Source organism: Panthera onca (genome assembly GCF_046562875.1).
Source record: "Panthera onca isolate mPanOnc1 chromosome E1 unlocalized genomic scaffold, mPanOnc1 haplotype 2 h2.Chr16_ul_6, whole genome shotgun sequence".
NCBI lineage: Eukaryota > Metazoa > Chordata > Mammalia > Carnivora > Felidae > Panthera > Panthera onca.
Genome location: NW_027675820.1, coordinates 759,262 through 775,711, shown reverse-complemented (window position 1 = coordinate 775,711; position 16,450 = coordinate 759,262). Strand labels below are relative to the sequence as shown.

At 39.2% G+C, this 16,450-nt stretch overlaps 1 protein-coding gene and 1 long non-coding RNA gene across 8 annotated transcripts in view; one reads left to right on the top strand and one right to left on the bottom strand.

The window, feature by feature from the left end:
- Positions 1-16,450, top strand: part of LOC144615176 (uncharacterized) — a 49,470-nt gene that overhangs the window by 23,228 nt on the left and 9,792 nt on the right. For 6 of the 7 annotated variants that reach the window (XM_081794846.1, XM_081794843.1, XM_081794842.1 and 3 more), the window contains 3 exons: positions 6,729-6,800; positions 7,364-7,438; positions 15,261-15,379. In XM_081794846.1, the coding sequence (XP_081650972.1) occupies positions 6,729-6,800; positions 7,364-7,438; positions 15,261-15,379 (266 nt within the window). The remainder of the gene's footprint in view (positions 1-6,728; positions 6,801-7,363; positions 7,439-15,260; positions 15,380-16,450) is intronic. The other variant, XM_081794844.1, reaches the window with a different exon arrangement.
- On the bottom strand, positions 978-13,802 carry LOC145715178 (uncharacterized). Its single transcript, XR_014137200.1, has 2 exons — positions 13,729-13,802; positions 978-1,133 (listed from the first exon to the last, which is right to left on the bottom strand). It is a non-coding gene; the product is annotated as an uncharacterized LOC145715178 (long non-coding RNA).

Here is a 16,450-nt window from a genome sequence, read left to right as displayed (position 1 = left end):
AACTCTTAGAATAGAGCTTGGCACGTGGGAAATGCTCCGGATGTGGCCCCTCACACGGCACTTCATTTTCGTTTTTCCAGCAACTCTTGTGATACAGGTAGTATCATCCTCATTTTGGGGATGAGGAAGTTGAAACTCAGAGACATCGGGTGACTTGCCTAGGTTCACACTGTCAATAAGTGACAGAACCACTTAAGAAGCTTCGCGAGTAATACAATTCCGCATTCCCTGGCACTAGGTAGGACCTGAATGACAACCGGCCTTTTGGGCGTCGTCCCTTGGAGTCAGCTTCTCACTGGAATAGGACCTTTCGAGCAGGGAGCTCCTTTTCCCTATGCTTCGGGAGCTCCTGGCCATGCCACCTATGGGCATCCCCAGGCTTCCTGCTCACCGCCTGGTGCAAATATCACATCGTCACTGCTAGGCACCCACTCTGTGCCCAGCCTTATGCTAGGTGCTTTGCACATGCTCTTTCCTTTAATCCTCAAATTGCCTTATGAGGTAAATGCTGCTAAAAAGACTCGGAGACGTTCGTTACTTAAGTCCCTTCACCAGGAAGTGACAGCCAGAATTCAGACCTAGGTCTGCCTGATTCCGGGGCCCTTGCTTCTTGGGCTGTTCCTCACTGCCAGAAACTCCTCTTCAAGGCTGTTCTCAGAACTTGAATTAAAACATGGGCTCACCATTTCAGATTCTTTAGGCTTCGCCCCTCCCCCCGCCCAACCCCTGAGAGAGGATCTACGTGATGCCGTTAGATGTCTTGTATTGAGGAGCTTCGCATGGGGAGTCATGTTCTCATGGCTCATGAACCTATGTAGATGAATAAAGGAAAGGGGTTATTCTATCCCCAAGTACTTCAAACATACTGGAATAGGGTCTAGATCACTCTACTTATTTCTTCAACTGCTTTCCTCCAAGGAGCCAGTTTTCCCTCCATGCCTTGGGATTCCAGCATAGAGAGTTTGGAGTCTGTCCTATTTGAAATGTATTTTCACTGCCTGCTTTGGACATTTTTTCAGCTAAAGCTGTTAGGATTTCAGTACATTCAGGACAGTGGTGACAAGCTTCAGTCCTCAAGTCTTCTCTGTCTCCTCAGTTAATAGAAAGGAAACGTAGCCCATCTGTCTGGACCTCTGTAGAAGAATTTGGAGAAAAAAAAAATAACACGTAAGAAATGTTCCCTTATTTTGTGAGCTACCTTTAGTCTGTCCCGTTGCTCTGCAACGGAAAGCTTTTGCAAAAATACTTGAGTTTTCCTCTTCAAATAAGATAGAGTTTTTTAAAAAACAAAAAAATATCTAGAACAGTATTTCTTCAACTTTGATTATGAGACAGTCTTTGAGGATAACTGTTGTTATGTTTTACTCCCATAAAGATAAGCCCACGAATATCCAAAAGCCAATAGACTGAGTCAGCACACGTTTTATCTGTAAAATGAGGGAATTGAACGGAAATGGAGATGATGTCTAGTGCAGCGTCCACCGTTCGTTCGTATCGCAGTCTGTGGAAAGACAATTGCTGTCGGTCCAGCAGATGTAACCTGTCGGGTCAGTTCTCATTCTCCCCTTGGCTCGGGCACAATAGCTCCATGAAGAGAAGGCGGCACTAAAGACAGGAGGAGATAGGATAACTTGGAGTGGCCTGTATTTTGTTTTCACTACAGATAAACACAGGGCATTCATCTCAGCAGGAGGGCTGCCTGGGTAAGAGGAAGCACCGAGCCGATGGGTATAAGGCCATGGGTGAGCTACCAGGAAAGAGGGGGGGACAGTGGGGGTAGAGCACTGAGATAGTTGGGGGAAGGATAACAAACTACTAAATTGTTTTGGCTGCATAATTCTTCATAGTCTTTCTTAATAGGGAGCCAGGGGGGCGGGGCGGGGGGGGGGGGGGGGAGAAGTGGGCAGGGGAAGACACACACGTGGAAGAGGTTACTTGCACAGAGCCCGCCAGTAAGCTTGTAGGTATTAATGCCATTTTTATTTTTTCAAAGCCAAAGGACATTCGGAGCCTCAAGGTTGAGGAACTGTGTTTAACCAGACATGTGACACTCACGTTCTTTCTCTTCATAACATCGTCTGACTGGATATTAACTAGTGTTACACAAACCCGACATGTTAATGGGCCTGAAAAAACGTAGAAGAAGGGGCTGGAATAGGAAGAATAGGGGAGTTTCCAAGGCAAGAACAAAAATGCATGGCTCCCAGCCGCACCGCTAACTCCCTCTGACCTCCGTGGTGGAAGAGTTTGAATCTTCGCTCCCCTTTTCTCCACCTACTAACATGTTTGATCTTCTGGCAACTGGTTCTCTATTTATCACAACATGGTTCTTTTTTTTTTTTTTCTTCAAATTGAGATATAGTCCGCATAATAGAATATGCAACATTATAAAGTATATAGTCCAATGGTATACTTTGATAGACAATAATCACTGCTAATTCCAGAACATTGTCATTGCCCCCCTCGAAAGAAATACCATACCCATCAGCCTTTACTCCCCATTCCCCCCTCCTCCCAGGCCCCTGGCAACAACTAATTTACCTTCTGCCCCTATGGATTTGCCTATTCTGGACATTTCATAGAAATGTGTGTCTAGTTTCTTTCACATGGCTTGTTGGCTTCAAGATTTATCCGGTTGTAGCATGTTTCAGTACTTCATTCCTTTTTTTAATGTTTATTTATTTTTGAAAGAGAGCGCACACACAAGCGGGGAAGCGGCAGAGAGAGAGGGGGACAGAGGATCCAAAACCACAGAGCCTGATGTAGAGCTCGAACTCATGAACTGTGAGATGACGACCTGAGCCAAAGTCAGATGCTTAACCGACTGAGCCACCCAGGTGCTCCAGTCACATTTTGTTCATCCATTCGTGAGTTATTGGACATTTGGATTATTTTGACTTTTTGGCTATTGTGAATAATGCTGCTATGAGTATTCATGTACAAGTTTTTGTGTGGTCATATGTTTTTAATTCTCTTGGGTACATACCTAAGAGTGGAATTGCTGGGTCATGTAGTAACTCTATATTTAACCCTTTTGAGGAACTGCCGAACTGTTTTCCACAGTGACTACACCATTTTACATTCCCACCAATGTATGAAGATTCTGGTTTCCCCAAATCTTGCTACCACTTATCATTGTCTCTCTGTTCGATCATAGCCATCTTAGTGAGTGTAGAGTACTATCTCATTGTAGCTTTGATTTATATTTCCCTAATGACCTAAGACATTGAGCATCTTTTCATGTGCTTATTGGCCATTCATGTATTTTCTTTGGCGAAATGTCTCTTCAAATCCTTTACCCATTTAAACATTTGATTATTTGTCTTTTCACTGAGTTTTAAGAGTTCTTTATATATTCTGGATGTTCTGGATACTAGACTTGTATCAGACATATGATAGTTTTGGGTTGTTTTTTTATTTTTAAATAAAGTCCAGTTTATCTATTTTTCCTTTGGTTTGTTGTGCTTTTTGTGTCATGTCTAAGAAACCGTCGCCTAAATCCAAGGTCATAAAGATTTCTCTCCTGAGAGTTTTATAGCTTGAGCTCTTCCTTCTAGGTCTTTGACTCATTTTGAGTTAATATTTATATATGGTGTGAAGTGTAGGAATCCAACTACATTATTTTGTATGGGGATATACGGTTGTCCCAGCATCATTTGAAAAGACTAGTCTTCCCACGTTGAATGGTGTTGGCACCCTTGTTGAAAATCAGTGGGCCATAAATGTGAGGATTTGTTCCTGGACTGTCAGTTCTGTTCCATCAACTTACATGTCTGTTCTTTTGCCAGTACCACACCGTGATTACTGTAGTTTTGAAGTAGGTTTTGAAACCAGGGCGTGTGAGTCTTCCCATTTTGTTGTTCTGTGTCAAAATCGTTTTGGAGCACCCGGGTAGCTCAGTTGGTTAAGTGGCCGGCTCTTGATTTCAGCTCAGGTCATGACCTCATGGTTTGTGAGATGGAACCCCGTGTTGCAATCTGCACTGACAGCATGGAGCCTGCTTGGGATGCTCCCTCTCCTTCTCCCTCTGCCCCTCCCCTGCTCACACTTTTCCCCACTCACACTCGCTCATGTTTGCTCTTCTGCACGGGTGTGTATGCTCGCTGTCTCTCAAAATGAATAGATAAACTTTTTTTTTTTTTTAAAAAGATCATTTTGGCTATTCTCGGTCCCTTGAATTGACATACAGATTTTAGAATTAGCTTGCCAATTTTTGGAAAGAAGTCAGTTGGGGTTTGGATAGGGATTATACTGAAACCACAGTTCAATTTGGGGTATAGTGCCATTTTAACAATATTTTCTTCTGATCCGTGAACATGGCATATCTTTACACTTATTTCAATCTTCTTTAATTTCTTTCAACAACGTTTTGTGGTTTTTAGTGTGATTCTTGCACTTCTTTGGTTAAATGTTTTCCTAAGTATTTTGTTCTTTTGAGTACTGTTATACATGGAATTGTTTTTCTAATTTTATTTTTGGAATAGTCATTGCTGATGTATAGAAATAAAGCTAATTTTTACATATTGATCTTGTGTCCTGTAACCTTGCTGAACTCATTTATTAGTGCTAAGGTTTTTTTTCTACATTCCCAGGAATATGTCTTGTGGTCTTCTAGTTACCCAGGAAGATGTTGGAGCATTTCAAAGTCCCTATGGACATCTCATTTCTCAGCTTTTTCCTTTTAGGCTTTTTGTTTAGGCTATTTTTTGTCTTGTTATCAATTGCCTCACATAGCTGCCAGATTAAAACATTTATCTATAATTGTTTTCAAAAAATGCCCCTTGGGAAGAGGCTATTTTAGCACTGTGCAGTTCTCAGTGAGGTCAAGGGCAAGGCTTTCAAGTGAAGTTTTTTAGGGACCCCACTAGACAGGTAAAACAATGACAGTTTGTTCCTTGGGAACGAGGCTTTAAGGAACTTGAGCTCCCTTCTGTTCCCCTGGGATGTGGGCAATTTTTAAGGCTACCATCACGATGGAGAGCAGAGGTTGAGGACAAGTTAAAACAACAGAGCTCACTGTTCTCATAGAAATTAGTAATTTTTTCTTTAATAAATGCTCTCCGGGTTGCTGCAAGCCCATTGGTTAAAATTTCCAAAGTTCTGAGAAAGTTGATTTTGACCATTTTTGCTAGTTTTTTGTTGTTGTTGTTGCTTTTACGGAAGGATGAATTTTCAGACGTCCTTCCTTTCTCATTTTCACTGATTCACCTGTAACAGGGCTTTAAAATGTCTAAAGTCTCAGGGCACCTGGGTGGCTCAGTTAACTGCCTGACTCTTGATTTCGGCTCAGGTCATGATCTTGCGGTCATGGGATCAAGCCCCATGTCAGGCTCTGCACTGGGCATGGAGCCTGCTTGGGATTCTCTCTCTCTCTCTTCCTCTGCCTCTCCTTCACTCACACTCTTGTACTCTCTCTCTCAAAAAATAGAATACAAAAATAAAAAATGAAATCTCTAAAGTCTCAATGATCACAGGCTAATTAAATACTTAATCATGAGAGATGATTAGAGGAAAGGAATAAAAATAGAAAATGTAATTCTTAGAGAAGCTCTCCCAGATGGAGAGATGAAGTTCAGCAAAGTGTTTCTATATTTAATGCTCTCAAAGTTAAGTTTAAGGTAACGGCTATTTTAAACCCCCTTTTTTTTTCATACAAGTTAAATACAGGCTTTGGAGTCAGAACTGAGTTCAGATTCCAGCTCTGCTTCTTGACTGGCTTGACAAACTGGGACAAATTATACAACCTCTCTGTACTTCAGTTTCCTCACTTGTAAAATGGGGTAATGATGTATCTATCACATAAGGTTATTGTGAGGTTTAAATGTGAAATGCTGATCACAGATGCCCTATGGCTCAATAGTATTGGTTGTGATGATTATCCTTATAATTTTGCAAAAGTACAGTGATGATTCTTGAGCAGAGTCAACCTAAAGGCAGATTTTCTTTTCTTTCTTCCTGTTTCCTTCACTTTATTTTTGCTGTAAAGAACTGAGAAGAAAATCTACTCGGCATTTTGGAATAAAAACTTGTGTCAAGCAGTGACAAAAAGTTATTTATTCAACAAGCCTTCACTAAGTAACTAGTAAATAACAAGCACTCTGTCAGGCACAGGGACAAAAATGACAATAGAGTATGGTCCCTGCCCTCAAGGAGCTGGCAGTCCAGGAGATGGATAAGGAAACGGGATCATATGCCACCTAACAAAGGCTGTCATAGGAGAATACACATGGTGGGGGTATAGCTTTCACCATTTCCTCTTAGATTAATCCCTTTGTCTTTGGCCCCCAAACTGAGGAATTGGTCCTATTTTTGTCTTTAACCGGGTGTTTTAAACTGTGGAATTTTTTACATTTCTAGAGATAAAGGAAAAGCACCTAGAATTACAGAGGACACTAGAAACAGTATTTCCTACAGAGCCTGGGCTTCCTACCAGCATAGTCACTTCTAGGATTTTCAGCCCAAAAAGTTCTTTGGCATATCTTTGCTTTGCTGTCCACGTAAAAAAAAAAATTTTTTTTTTTTCCTCTTTCTGTTCTCCACTTTATCGTCCAGAGAGCTGGGTAGTTCCCAAAGGAAGAGTGCTTTACAGAATCTAAGGGTGATTTATAGGCAAAGGCAGAAAATGATTAGTTTTCACCTTCCAGTTCCATACCCCCAAAATGAACATAAACTTTCATGGTAGTCATTACTGGAAATGCAGATAATTTTAATTCCATTGCATTTTTCAGAATTATCAGTCGTAACCCTCTGTCAACTGTTGAAGATTCCTATCTTTTTAAGTTGCCAGCATTAAAATATTTGTAAGTATTGCAACAATCTCATGGCTCATGAGATGATTTCTGATCTTTTTTGTTGTCATCAAAAGATTAAGTATTTTGCGTTTTGGTTAAAAAGTCGTAATTTAAATTTTAACTGGGTTATTGAAATAAGCATTATTAGCAAAGAAAAAACGTATATGGGCAAGATAGCCTGCAGAGGAAGGAGTAGTATTGAAGAACACATAACAGACATGGGACTTGTAGATGTAGGTAGAAATACCATTTATCTCAAAGTGGAAAGTGGAGTAAGGTGTATATTAAAAGAAAAAAAGACTAATCAAGAGAGGTGGATGCAATTGAGAATGAAAATGAGGATAAGAGTAAAAAGGATTGTACTGTTGAGCACCAAGGTGATTAATTTGATGATGCACATAAAATGTCTTCATTGGGAGCTTTCTGAAATTATTGTCCATAGCAAGAAAACTCTTGAGCTGACTTGACAAAGAAGCCAGAATTGAAGTAATCACATGTTGCTAAGTATCTTTTTAGGTACAGAATTTTTATCCTTGGGTTCAAATCACGCATGTTTGGGCTTTCTCCTTCAGAGACATGGGATCAACACAGGTGTCACTTACAACAGTTGAGAGCATCCTCATGATGACCGTTGAATTGGAAACACTGTAAGTTGATTTTTCTTATGTGTATTTTCACTTAGTTGTTTACTTAGATTTGTTTTATTGTTTTCTTAAGTCAGATTTATTGAGGTATAAAATTTACTCTTTTTAAGCATACAGTTTGATGAGTTTTGACAAACGTGTAGTTATGTAACCACCACCACATTTGAGACGTAGAATGTTTCTGTCACCCCAAAAGGCCCCTATGTGCCTTTGCAGCCAATCCCCTTTTCTCACCACCAGCCCTGGCAACCACCAACCTAATTTTTGTCCCTATAGTTTTGCCTTTTCTACAGTGTCTTATAAATGAAATCATACAAGGGGCACCTGGGTGGCTCAGGCAGTTAAGCGTCCGACTTCAGCTCAGGTCATGATCTCGCGGTCTGTGAGTTCAAGCCCTGCATCGGACTCTGTCCTGACAGCTCAGAGCCTGGAGCCTGCTTCGGATTCTGTGTCTCCCTGTCTCTCTACCCCTTCCCCATTTGCACTCCATCTCTCTCTCTCTCTCAAAAATAAATGAACATTAAAAAAAATAAATAAATGAAATCATACAGTATGCAGTCTTCTGTGATTGGTTCCTTTCAGCATAATCCTTTTGAGATTCATCCATGTTTGTTTTTTTTTTTAACTTTTTTAACGTTTATTTATTTTTGAGAAACAGAGAGCATAAGCAGGAGAGGGGCAGAGAGAGAGAGAGAGACACAGAACCCGAAGCAGGCTCCAGGCTCTGTCAGCACAGAGCCCAATACAGGGCATGAACCTGCGGAACATGAGATCATGGCCTGAGCCAAAGTCGGTCACTTATCTGACTGAGCCACCCAGGCACCCCAGAGACTCATCCATGTTTTTGCACATGTCAGTAGTTCATTTCCTTTTTATTGCCGAGTAGTATTGCAGTTATGAGGATATACCAGTTTGTTTATGCATTCATCAGTTAATGGGCATTTGAGTTGTTTCTAGCTTTTTGGCCTTTATGAATAAAGTTGCTTAAAACACTTACATGCAGGTCTTCGTGTGAGCATATGTTTTCATTGGGGGAGGGGGGCAGGTGGTAAAATACCTAATGGCAGGATTGCTACATCATATGCTGAGTGTATATTTAACTTTTTAAGAAACTGCTTACCTGTTTTCTAAAGTGGATGTACCATTTTGCATTCCAGCCAGCAGTATATGAGATCTTCTATCTATCCTTTCTTCTAATGTCTTTATCTATTTTTCATAAGGTGAATGTTGGCCTTAAAATTGAGTTGGGAAGTATTCCCCTCTCTTCAATTCTCTAGTACAGTTTGTGCAGAATTGGCATTATTTTTTCCTTAAATGTTTGCTAGAATTCACCAGTGAAGCCATGTGGGCTTGAAGCTTTCTTTGTGAGAAAGTGTTAAACTACAGATTTTATTTTTGTAATAGTGCTACTTAAATTACATACTTTATTTTTTTGAGTAGTTCATGTCTTTCAGGGAATCTATTTCATCTTGAAGTTATTGACATAAAGTATTTTATAATAATCCCTCATTATCCTTTTAGTATCTGTAGAATTGTAGTGATGTCATTCCTCTCATTTTTGATATTGATAATTTGTGTCTTCTCTTGTCTTTTCTTGATAAATCTGGCCAGAAGTTTATCAGTTTTACTTATCTTCTCTAAAAAGTGCCTTTTCATTACACTGACTTCTCTATTTTTGTTTTCCTTTTCAAAAATTTCTGCTTTGATCTTTATCATTCCATTTTCTCTCCTTACTCAGTGATGAATTTCCTTTTCTTTTTCTAGTTTCTTAAAAGTGGACACTGGGGAAGATGAATACTATATGAGCAACATCCCACATGTTGACATGTTGTGTTTTCAGTTTCAGTTGGTACAAAATAGTTTCTAATATCCATTTTGACTTATTTGACCAATAGGGTTACTTAGGAGTGTGTTGGTTAGTTTCTAAATATTTGGAGATTTTACAGATCTGTTAATTTGTTATTTAATTCCATTGTGGTCACAGAACAATATGTTGGATGACTGAAATCCTTTTAAATTTATTGAGGCTTGTTTTATAGCCAATGAATTCTGGTAATAGATGAGAATATGGCCTATTTTGATAAATATTATGTGTCCACTTGAAAGAAAATATGTAGTCTGCTGATTTGGTGTGGAGTATTCTATAAATGTCAACTAGGTCAAGTAGGTTGGTAGTATTTTTCAAGTCTGATGTATCATTACTCATTTTCTATATATTTTTTCTGTCAATTATTGAGAGAGGGATATTGAAATCTCCAACTATAATTGAGTGCTTATGTGTCTCTCTTTCCTATTCTCCTTAATATATTTGGAAGTTCTATTATCAGATACATAAATTCTTAAGTTATGTCTTTTCTAATAGTTGACATTTCTATCACAATGGAATAACCTCATTTATCCCTGGTAATATCTTTGCTTTGAAATTGACTTTGTCCTATAGTAAATATAGCCACTCAAGGTTTCGTTTGATTAGTGTTAGCAAAGCATAATTTCTTCCATATTTTTAACCTACTTATATCTTTGTATTGAAGATGAATCTTATAGACAGCATATAGTTGGCTTTTGCTTTTTTATCCAGTATGACAACTCTATCTTTTAATTAGGTGATTATACCATTTATATTTAATGTAATTATTTATATGCTTACATTTAAAGCTACTGTCTACTCTTTTCTATGTATCCCATCTGTTCTTTGTTTCTTTTCTTTTTCTTTTTCTTCTTCTTCCTGCTCTTGGGTTGATTTAGTACGTTTTATTATTTTTTGGTGGGGGGATAAATAGTTACAACTCAGGTTTTGTTATTTTAGTAGCTGTTTAATGGTTTGTAGTGTTCATGTTTAACTTATCACAGTCTATCTTCAAATGATATTATATGATTTCATGAATAGTATAAGAACCTTACAATAAATAGTGTACTTCCATTGTTCCCCTCCTGACCTTTGTGCTATTGTTTTCATACATTTTACTTTTAGCACACCATATTATTTTTTTTGTTTAAATAGTCAGTTATCTTTTTTTATTTTTGTATTTTTGAGAGAGACAGAGTGCAAGTGGGGGAGGGGCAGAGAGAGAGGGAGACACAGAATCTGAAGCAGGCTCCAGGCTCTGAGCTGTAGACACAGAGCCTGATGTGGGGCCTGAAATCACAGACTATGAGATCATGACCTGAGCTGAAGTCAGATGCTTAACTGACTGAGCCACCTGGGTGCCCCTCAATTATCTCTTTTATTGAAGTATATATAGATCATGTAATATTAAATTAGTTTCAGGTGTACAACACAGTGATCTTTTATATACATTATGAAATGCTCACAACACAGTGATCAATTATATACATTATGAAATGCTCACCACAATAAGTATATTACAGTATTATTGACTATATTCCCTATGCTGTACTTTTCATCTGGTGACTTATTTATTTTATAACTGCAAGTTGGTACCTCTTAACCCTTTTCACTCATTTTGTCCATATCCCCAGTTTGTTCTCCGTATTTACAAGTGTTTTCTCTTTGTTGTTGTTGTTTATTCATTCATTTGGTTTTTTGTTTATTTTTTGTTTATTTTTTACCTTGTTTTATTTTTTATTTTTTAAAATTTGCATCCAAATTAGTTAGCATATAGTGCAACAATGATTTCAGGAGTAGAGTCCTTAGTGCCCCTTACCCATTTAGCCCATCCCCCCTCCCACAACCCCTCCAGTAACCCTCAGTTTGTTTTCCATATTTATGAGTCTCTTCTGTTTTGTCCCCCTCCCTGTTCTTATATTATTTTTGTTTCCCTTCCCTATGTTCATCTGTTTTGTCTCTTAAAGTCCTCATATGAGTGAAGTGATAGGATTTTTGTCTTTCACTGACTAATTTCACTTAGCGTAATACCCTCCAGTTCCATCCATGTAGTTGCAAACGGCAAGATTTCATTCTTTTTGATTGCCAAGTAATACTCCATTGTATATATATACACCGCATCTTTCATCCATTCATCCATCAATGGACATTTGGGCTCTTTCCATACTTTGGCTATTGTTGATAGTGCTGCTATAAACATTGGGTGCACATGCCCCTTCAAATCAGCATTTTTGTACCCTTTGGTTAAATGCCTAGTAGTACAATTGCTGGGTTGTAGGGTAGTTCTATTCTTAACTTTTTAAAAACCTCCATACTGTTTTCCAGAGTGGCTACAGCAGTTTGCATTCCCACCAGCAGTGCAGAAGGGTTCCCCTTTCTCCACATCTGTTGTTTCCTGAGTTATTAATTTTAGCCATTCTGACACATGTGAGGTGGTATCTCATTGTGATTTTGATTTGTATTTCCTTGATGATGAGTGATATTGAGCATCTTTTCATGTGTCTGTTAGCCTTCCGGATGTCTTCTTTGAAAAACTGTCTATTCATGTCTTCTGCCCTTTTCTTAACTGGATTATGTATTTGATTTTTTGGGTGTTGAGTCCTTTATATATTTTGGATACTAGCCCTTTATCAGATTATGTCATTTGCAAATATGTTCTCCCATTTCATCAGTTGCCTTTTAATTTTGTTTATTGTTTCCTTTGCTGTACAGCTTTTTATCTTTTTTTCATGGATGTTTGTTTTTGAGAGAGAGAGCACAAGAGTGGGGTAGGGGCAGAGAGTGAGGGAGACAGAGGATCTGAGCAGGCTCCGCACTGTCAACAGAGAGTCGATGCAGAACTCGAACTCACAAACCGTGAGATTATGACCTGAGCTGAAGTCAGAAGCTTAACCGACTGAGACACCCAGGTGCCCCAGAAGGTTTTTATCTTGATGAGGTCCCAATAATTCATTTAAAAAAATGTTTGTTTGTTTGTTTGTTTGTTTACGTTTATTTTTGAGAGAGAGAGACAGAGTGCAAGCAGGGGAGGGGCAGAGAGAGAGAGGGAGACACAGCATCTGAAACAGGCTCCAGGCTCCAAGCTGTCAGCACAGAGCCTGACACGGGGCTCAGACTCACGAACTGTAAGATCATGATCTGAGCCAAGTCAGATACTTAACCAACTGAGCCACCCAGGTGCCCCTATTAATTAATTAATTAATTAAGAACATGGACACACACATACATGTATGCATGGGGGGGAGCAGAGAGAGAGGGAGAGAGAGAATCTCAAGTGGAGAGAGAATCCTGATGCGGGGTTCAATCCACGACCCTGAGATCACGACCTGAGCCAACACCAAGAGTCAGGCATTCAACCCGCTAAGCCACCCAGGCACTCCTCAGTAGTTCATTTGTACTTTTGTTTCCCTTGCCTCTGGAGACGTGTCTCTAGTAAGAAGTTGCTTTAGCTGAGATCAAAGAGGTTTCTGCCTGTGTTCTCCTCTAGGATTTTGATGGTTTCCTGTCTCACATTTAGGTCTTTCATCCATTTTGAATTTATTTTTGTGTATGGTGTAAAAAAGTGGTTTAGTTTCATTCTTCTGCATGTTACGGTCCAGTTTTCCCAACACCATTTATTGCGAAGACTATCTTTTTTCCATTGGATATTCTGCTTTATCGAAGATTAGTTGACCATATATTTGTGGCTCCATTTCTCGGTTCTCTATTCTATTCTATTGATCTATGTGTCTGTTTTTGTGCAGTACCACACTGTCTTGATGATTCCAGCTTTGTAATACAGTTTGAAGTCCAGAATCATGATGCCTCCAGCTTTGTTTGTTTGTTTTTTCCCAACATTATAATTCGGGGTCTTTTCTTGTTCCATACAACTTTTAGAATTGTTTGTTCTCGCTCTGTGAAAAATACTGGTGTTTGATAGGGATTGAATTGAATGTGTAGTTTGCTTTGAGTAGTATAGACATTTTAACAATATTTGTTCTTCCAATCCTTGAGCATGGGATGTTTTTCCATTTCTTTCGTCTTCTTCAATTTATTTTCATAAGCGTTCTATTGTTTTCAGCATACAGATCTTTTACCTCTTTGATTAGGTTTATTCCTAGGTATCTTATGGTTTTTGGTGTTTGTTTTTTTTTTTAAATCTTAGAGACAGAGTGTACAAGTTGGGAAAAGGGGCAGAGGAGAGAGAGAGAGAGAGAGAGAGGGAGAGAGAGAATATCTTAAGAGAATCTTAAGCTAATCCATGCTGAGCGTGGAGCCTGACACAGGGCTCGATCTCACGACCCTGAGATCCTGAGCCGAAATCAAGAGTAGGATGCTTCATTGACTTAGCCCATCCAGGCACCCCTTGTTTGTTTGTTTTTTTCTGAGATTCTACATATAAGTGAAATCATATAGTGAAATGATATACATACATATAGTGAAGTGAAATCATAACCTATATAGTTACCAGTTCTAATGTTCTTCATTCCTTTGTGTGGATCCACATTTCCGTCTGCTATCCTTTTCCTTCTGCTTAAAAATATTTTCTTTAGGGGCACCTGGGTGGCTCAGTCAGTTAAGCATCCAACTCTTGATTTTGGCCCAGGTCATAATCTCACAGTTTGTGAGCTCAAGTCCCGCGTTGGGCTTTGCTTGGGATTCTCTGTCTCCTCAGTGCTCTTTCCCCCTTGTACACGCATACTGCACGTGCCCTCTCTCTCTGTCTCTCAAATAAACATTTAAAAAAATACTTCCTTTGGCATTTCTACAGTGTAAGCCTGCTAATGATGAATTCTTCCAGCTCTTGTATGTCTCAGATAGTCTATCTTGCTTTTATTTTTGAAAGATTTGGGTATAGAATTCTAGCTTGATGGCTATTTGGTCCCCCTCTCCTTTTCACTGCCTGAAAGATGTTGCCCCACCGAGTTCTGGCTTACATTATTTCCAACAAGAAATATGTTGTCATTGTTATATCTTTGTTGCTCTGTGTGTCATGTGTGGTTTTGTTCCTTTGGCTGCTTTTAAGATTTGCTCTTTATCACTGGCTTTGACCAGTTTGATTATCATGTGCCGTGGTGTAGTTTTATCCGTGTTTAATGGATTAAACTAAACATGTAGTTTAATCCATGTTGTGCTCAGATTTCATTGACCTTGCTGGATTTGTGAGGTTATAGGGTTTACTTATTTGGAAATGTGGGGGCTATTAGTTTTTCAAATTTTTTTTATATCTCCTCTCCTTCGTGGACTCTAAGTATACATATATTAGGCCACTTGAAGTTGTTGCACAATTCATTGAGTTAAGGAGAGGCATGGGGTTTTTTCCATATATGAAATACTGTTATAATAACTTTTTTAAATGTCCTTGTCTGCTAATTGTAGCATTTGTGTAGATTATGGATTAGTTTTTGATTGATTGCTTTTTAAAAAAAAAAATTAACATTTATTTATTTTTAAGACACAGAGAGTGATCAGGGAAGGGGTAGAGAGAGAGGAAGTTAAATCTGAAGCAGGTTCCAGGCTCCGAGCTCTCAGCACAGAGCCTGATGTGGGGCTCAAACCCATGAACCACGAGATTATGACCTGAGCCAAAGTTGATTGCTTTTTATCCTCAGTATGGGCCATATTTCAGATTTATTCAAACTCTTAGAAGTCTACCCTCTTTCTGTGTGCTCTCAACCCGAAGTGAGACTTTTGGCTTGGAAGGAGTTACCTGTGTATTAAACTACTGATCAGTGTCACCCAGTTCTAATCTCTATCTCATTCTAAGGGTACCATACCCCATGTCATCCTTACCTTTCCGTTGGGCACCTCTGTCCTTCTATCTGTGTATTTATAATATTCAAGAGCAGCAGTTGGCCAACTGGTCCCTACCCAACCATCCAGGCCATGTGCCTCAAGAATTCCTTTTTGCAAAGCCCTGTGATGACTTTGGCCCGCCTCTTCTACCTACTCAAGTAACTCCTTTACCACTAATTTAATTGTCTGTGTTTCCATTTATAGGATTTTACCTAGCCGTATGGCCTGCTGTCTCTGCCAATTTAAAAATACTATTGAGGTTGTCTGTAAGACAGTCAAGCTACGTTGTGACAGTGCATGTCTGACAAATGGCACACGTTGTGGTAAGTCCTAATTGCCTGATGATAAATTTGTAAATTTTTATTTTATTTGTGGTTTAACTTTTATTTTTAATCAACAATGATAATTTTTTTTAATGTTTATTCATTTTTGAGAGAGAGAGCATTCACGTGCGTGAGCTGGGAAGGGGCAGAGAGTGAGTGAGGGGGACAGAGAATCCGAAGCAAGCTCTACACTGACAGCAGCAAGCCCCATGCGGGGCTGAACTGTGATATCATGACCTGAGCCAAAGGGATGCTTAACTGACTGGGCCACCCAGGCACCCTAACAATGGTAAATTTTTAAACTAATGATGTCATTGCATTATTTTTACTCATTCAGAGTTCAGATCCCTAAATTTCTAAGAACTATTCCTTTGTTAAAAGTCAGATTCTCAGTTACATTATTAAGTCAACTACCCCCAAATGAAAACCTGTTCACATAGTGCATCACAGCTTATAAGCTGATTTTACGTGCGTTAGGTCTCAGGTGCCCTTTGTCTTATAGGACAGGTGGAGATACCTTTTTGTTTATTTTGTTGTTTTTATAAGTGTGTAAGAGTACAAGTGATGCTGATTTCTGAAAAAGTTTTATTTGGAGCCTCTGTGTTTCTGTGCCCTAACCAGAAGCTGCTACCCAACCGTTCTAACGGATGAGAGGGCTCTTCTATCCTTGGGCTGTCCAACTCTTGTTCTGAATCTTAAGCTTTTCTATCCAAAACACGGGTGCTTTTAGGTATTTTTCTGTTCTTAGGTTTTATTGGCACTAACTTGGTGACTTCCAAAATGTGCTTTTGCACCTGGATAGCTTGAATATGGGTCCCTGTCAATGGTCTAGGGCACAGCATAAATTACACTTTGCTACTTCTATAAGTGGTGTTGCTTATTTTCCAAAACAATGTTTTACCAATTATCTTACTCCCGTCTCCCTTAGAGGTGGGCAGAATAGGCATTTTTTTTTTTTATCTCCTTTGACAGGCGAGGAAAAATGAGATCAGAGGTGCCTTAGCCAAGCACTCGAGTCTCCTCTCCCGTTTTGGGTGCTCCGCCAGCCCACTGCTCCTCCTCTCTCGTGAC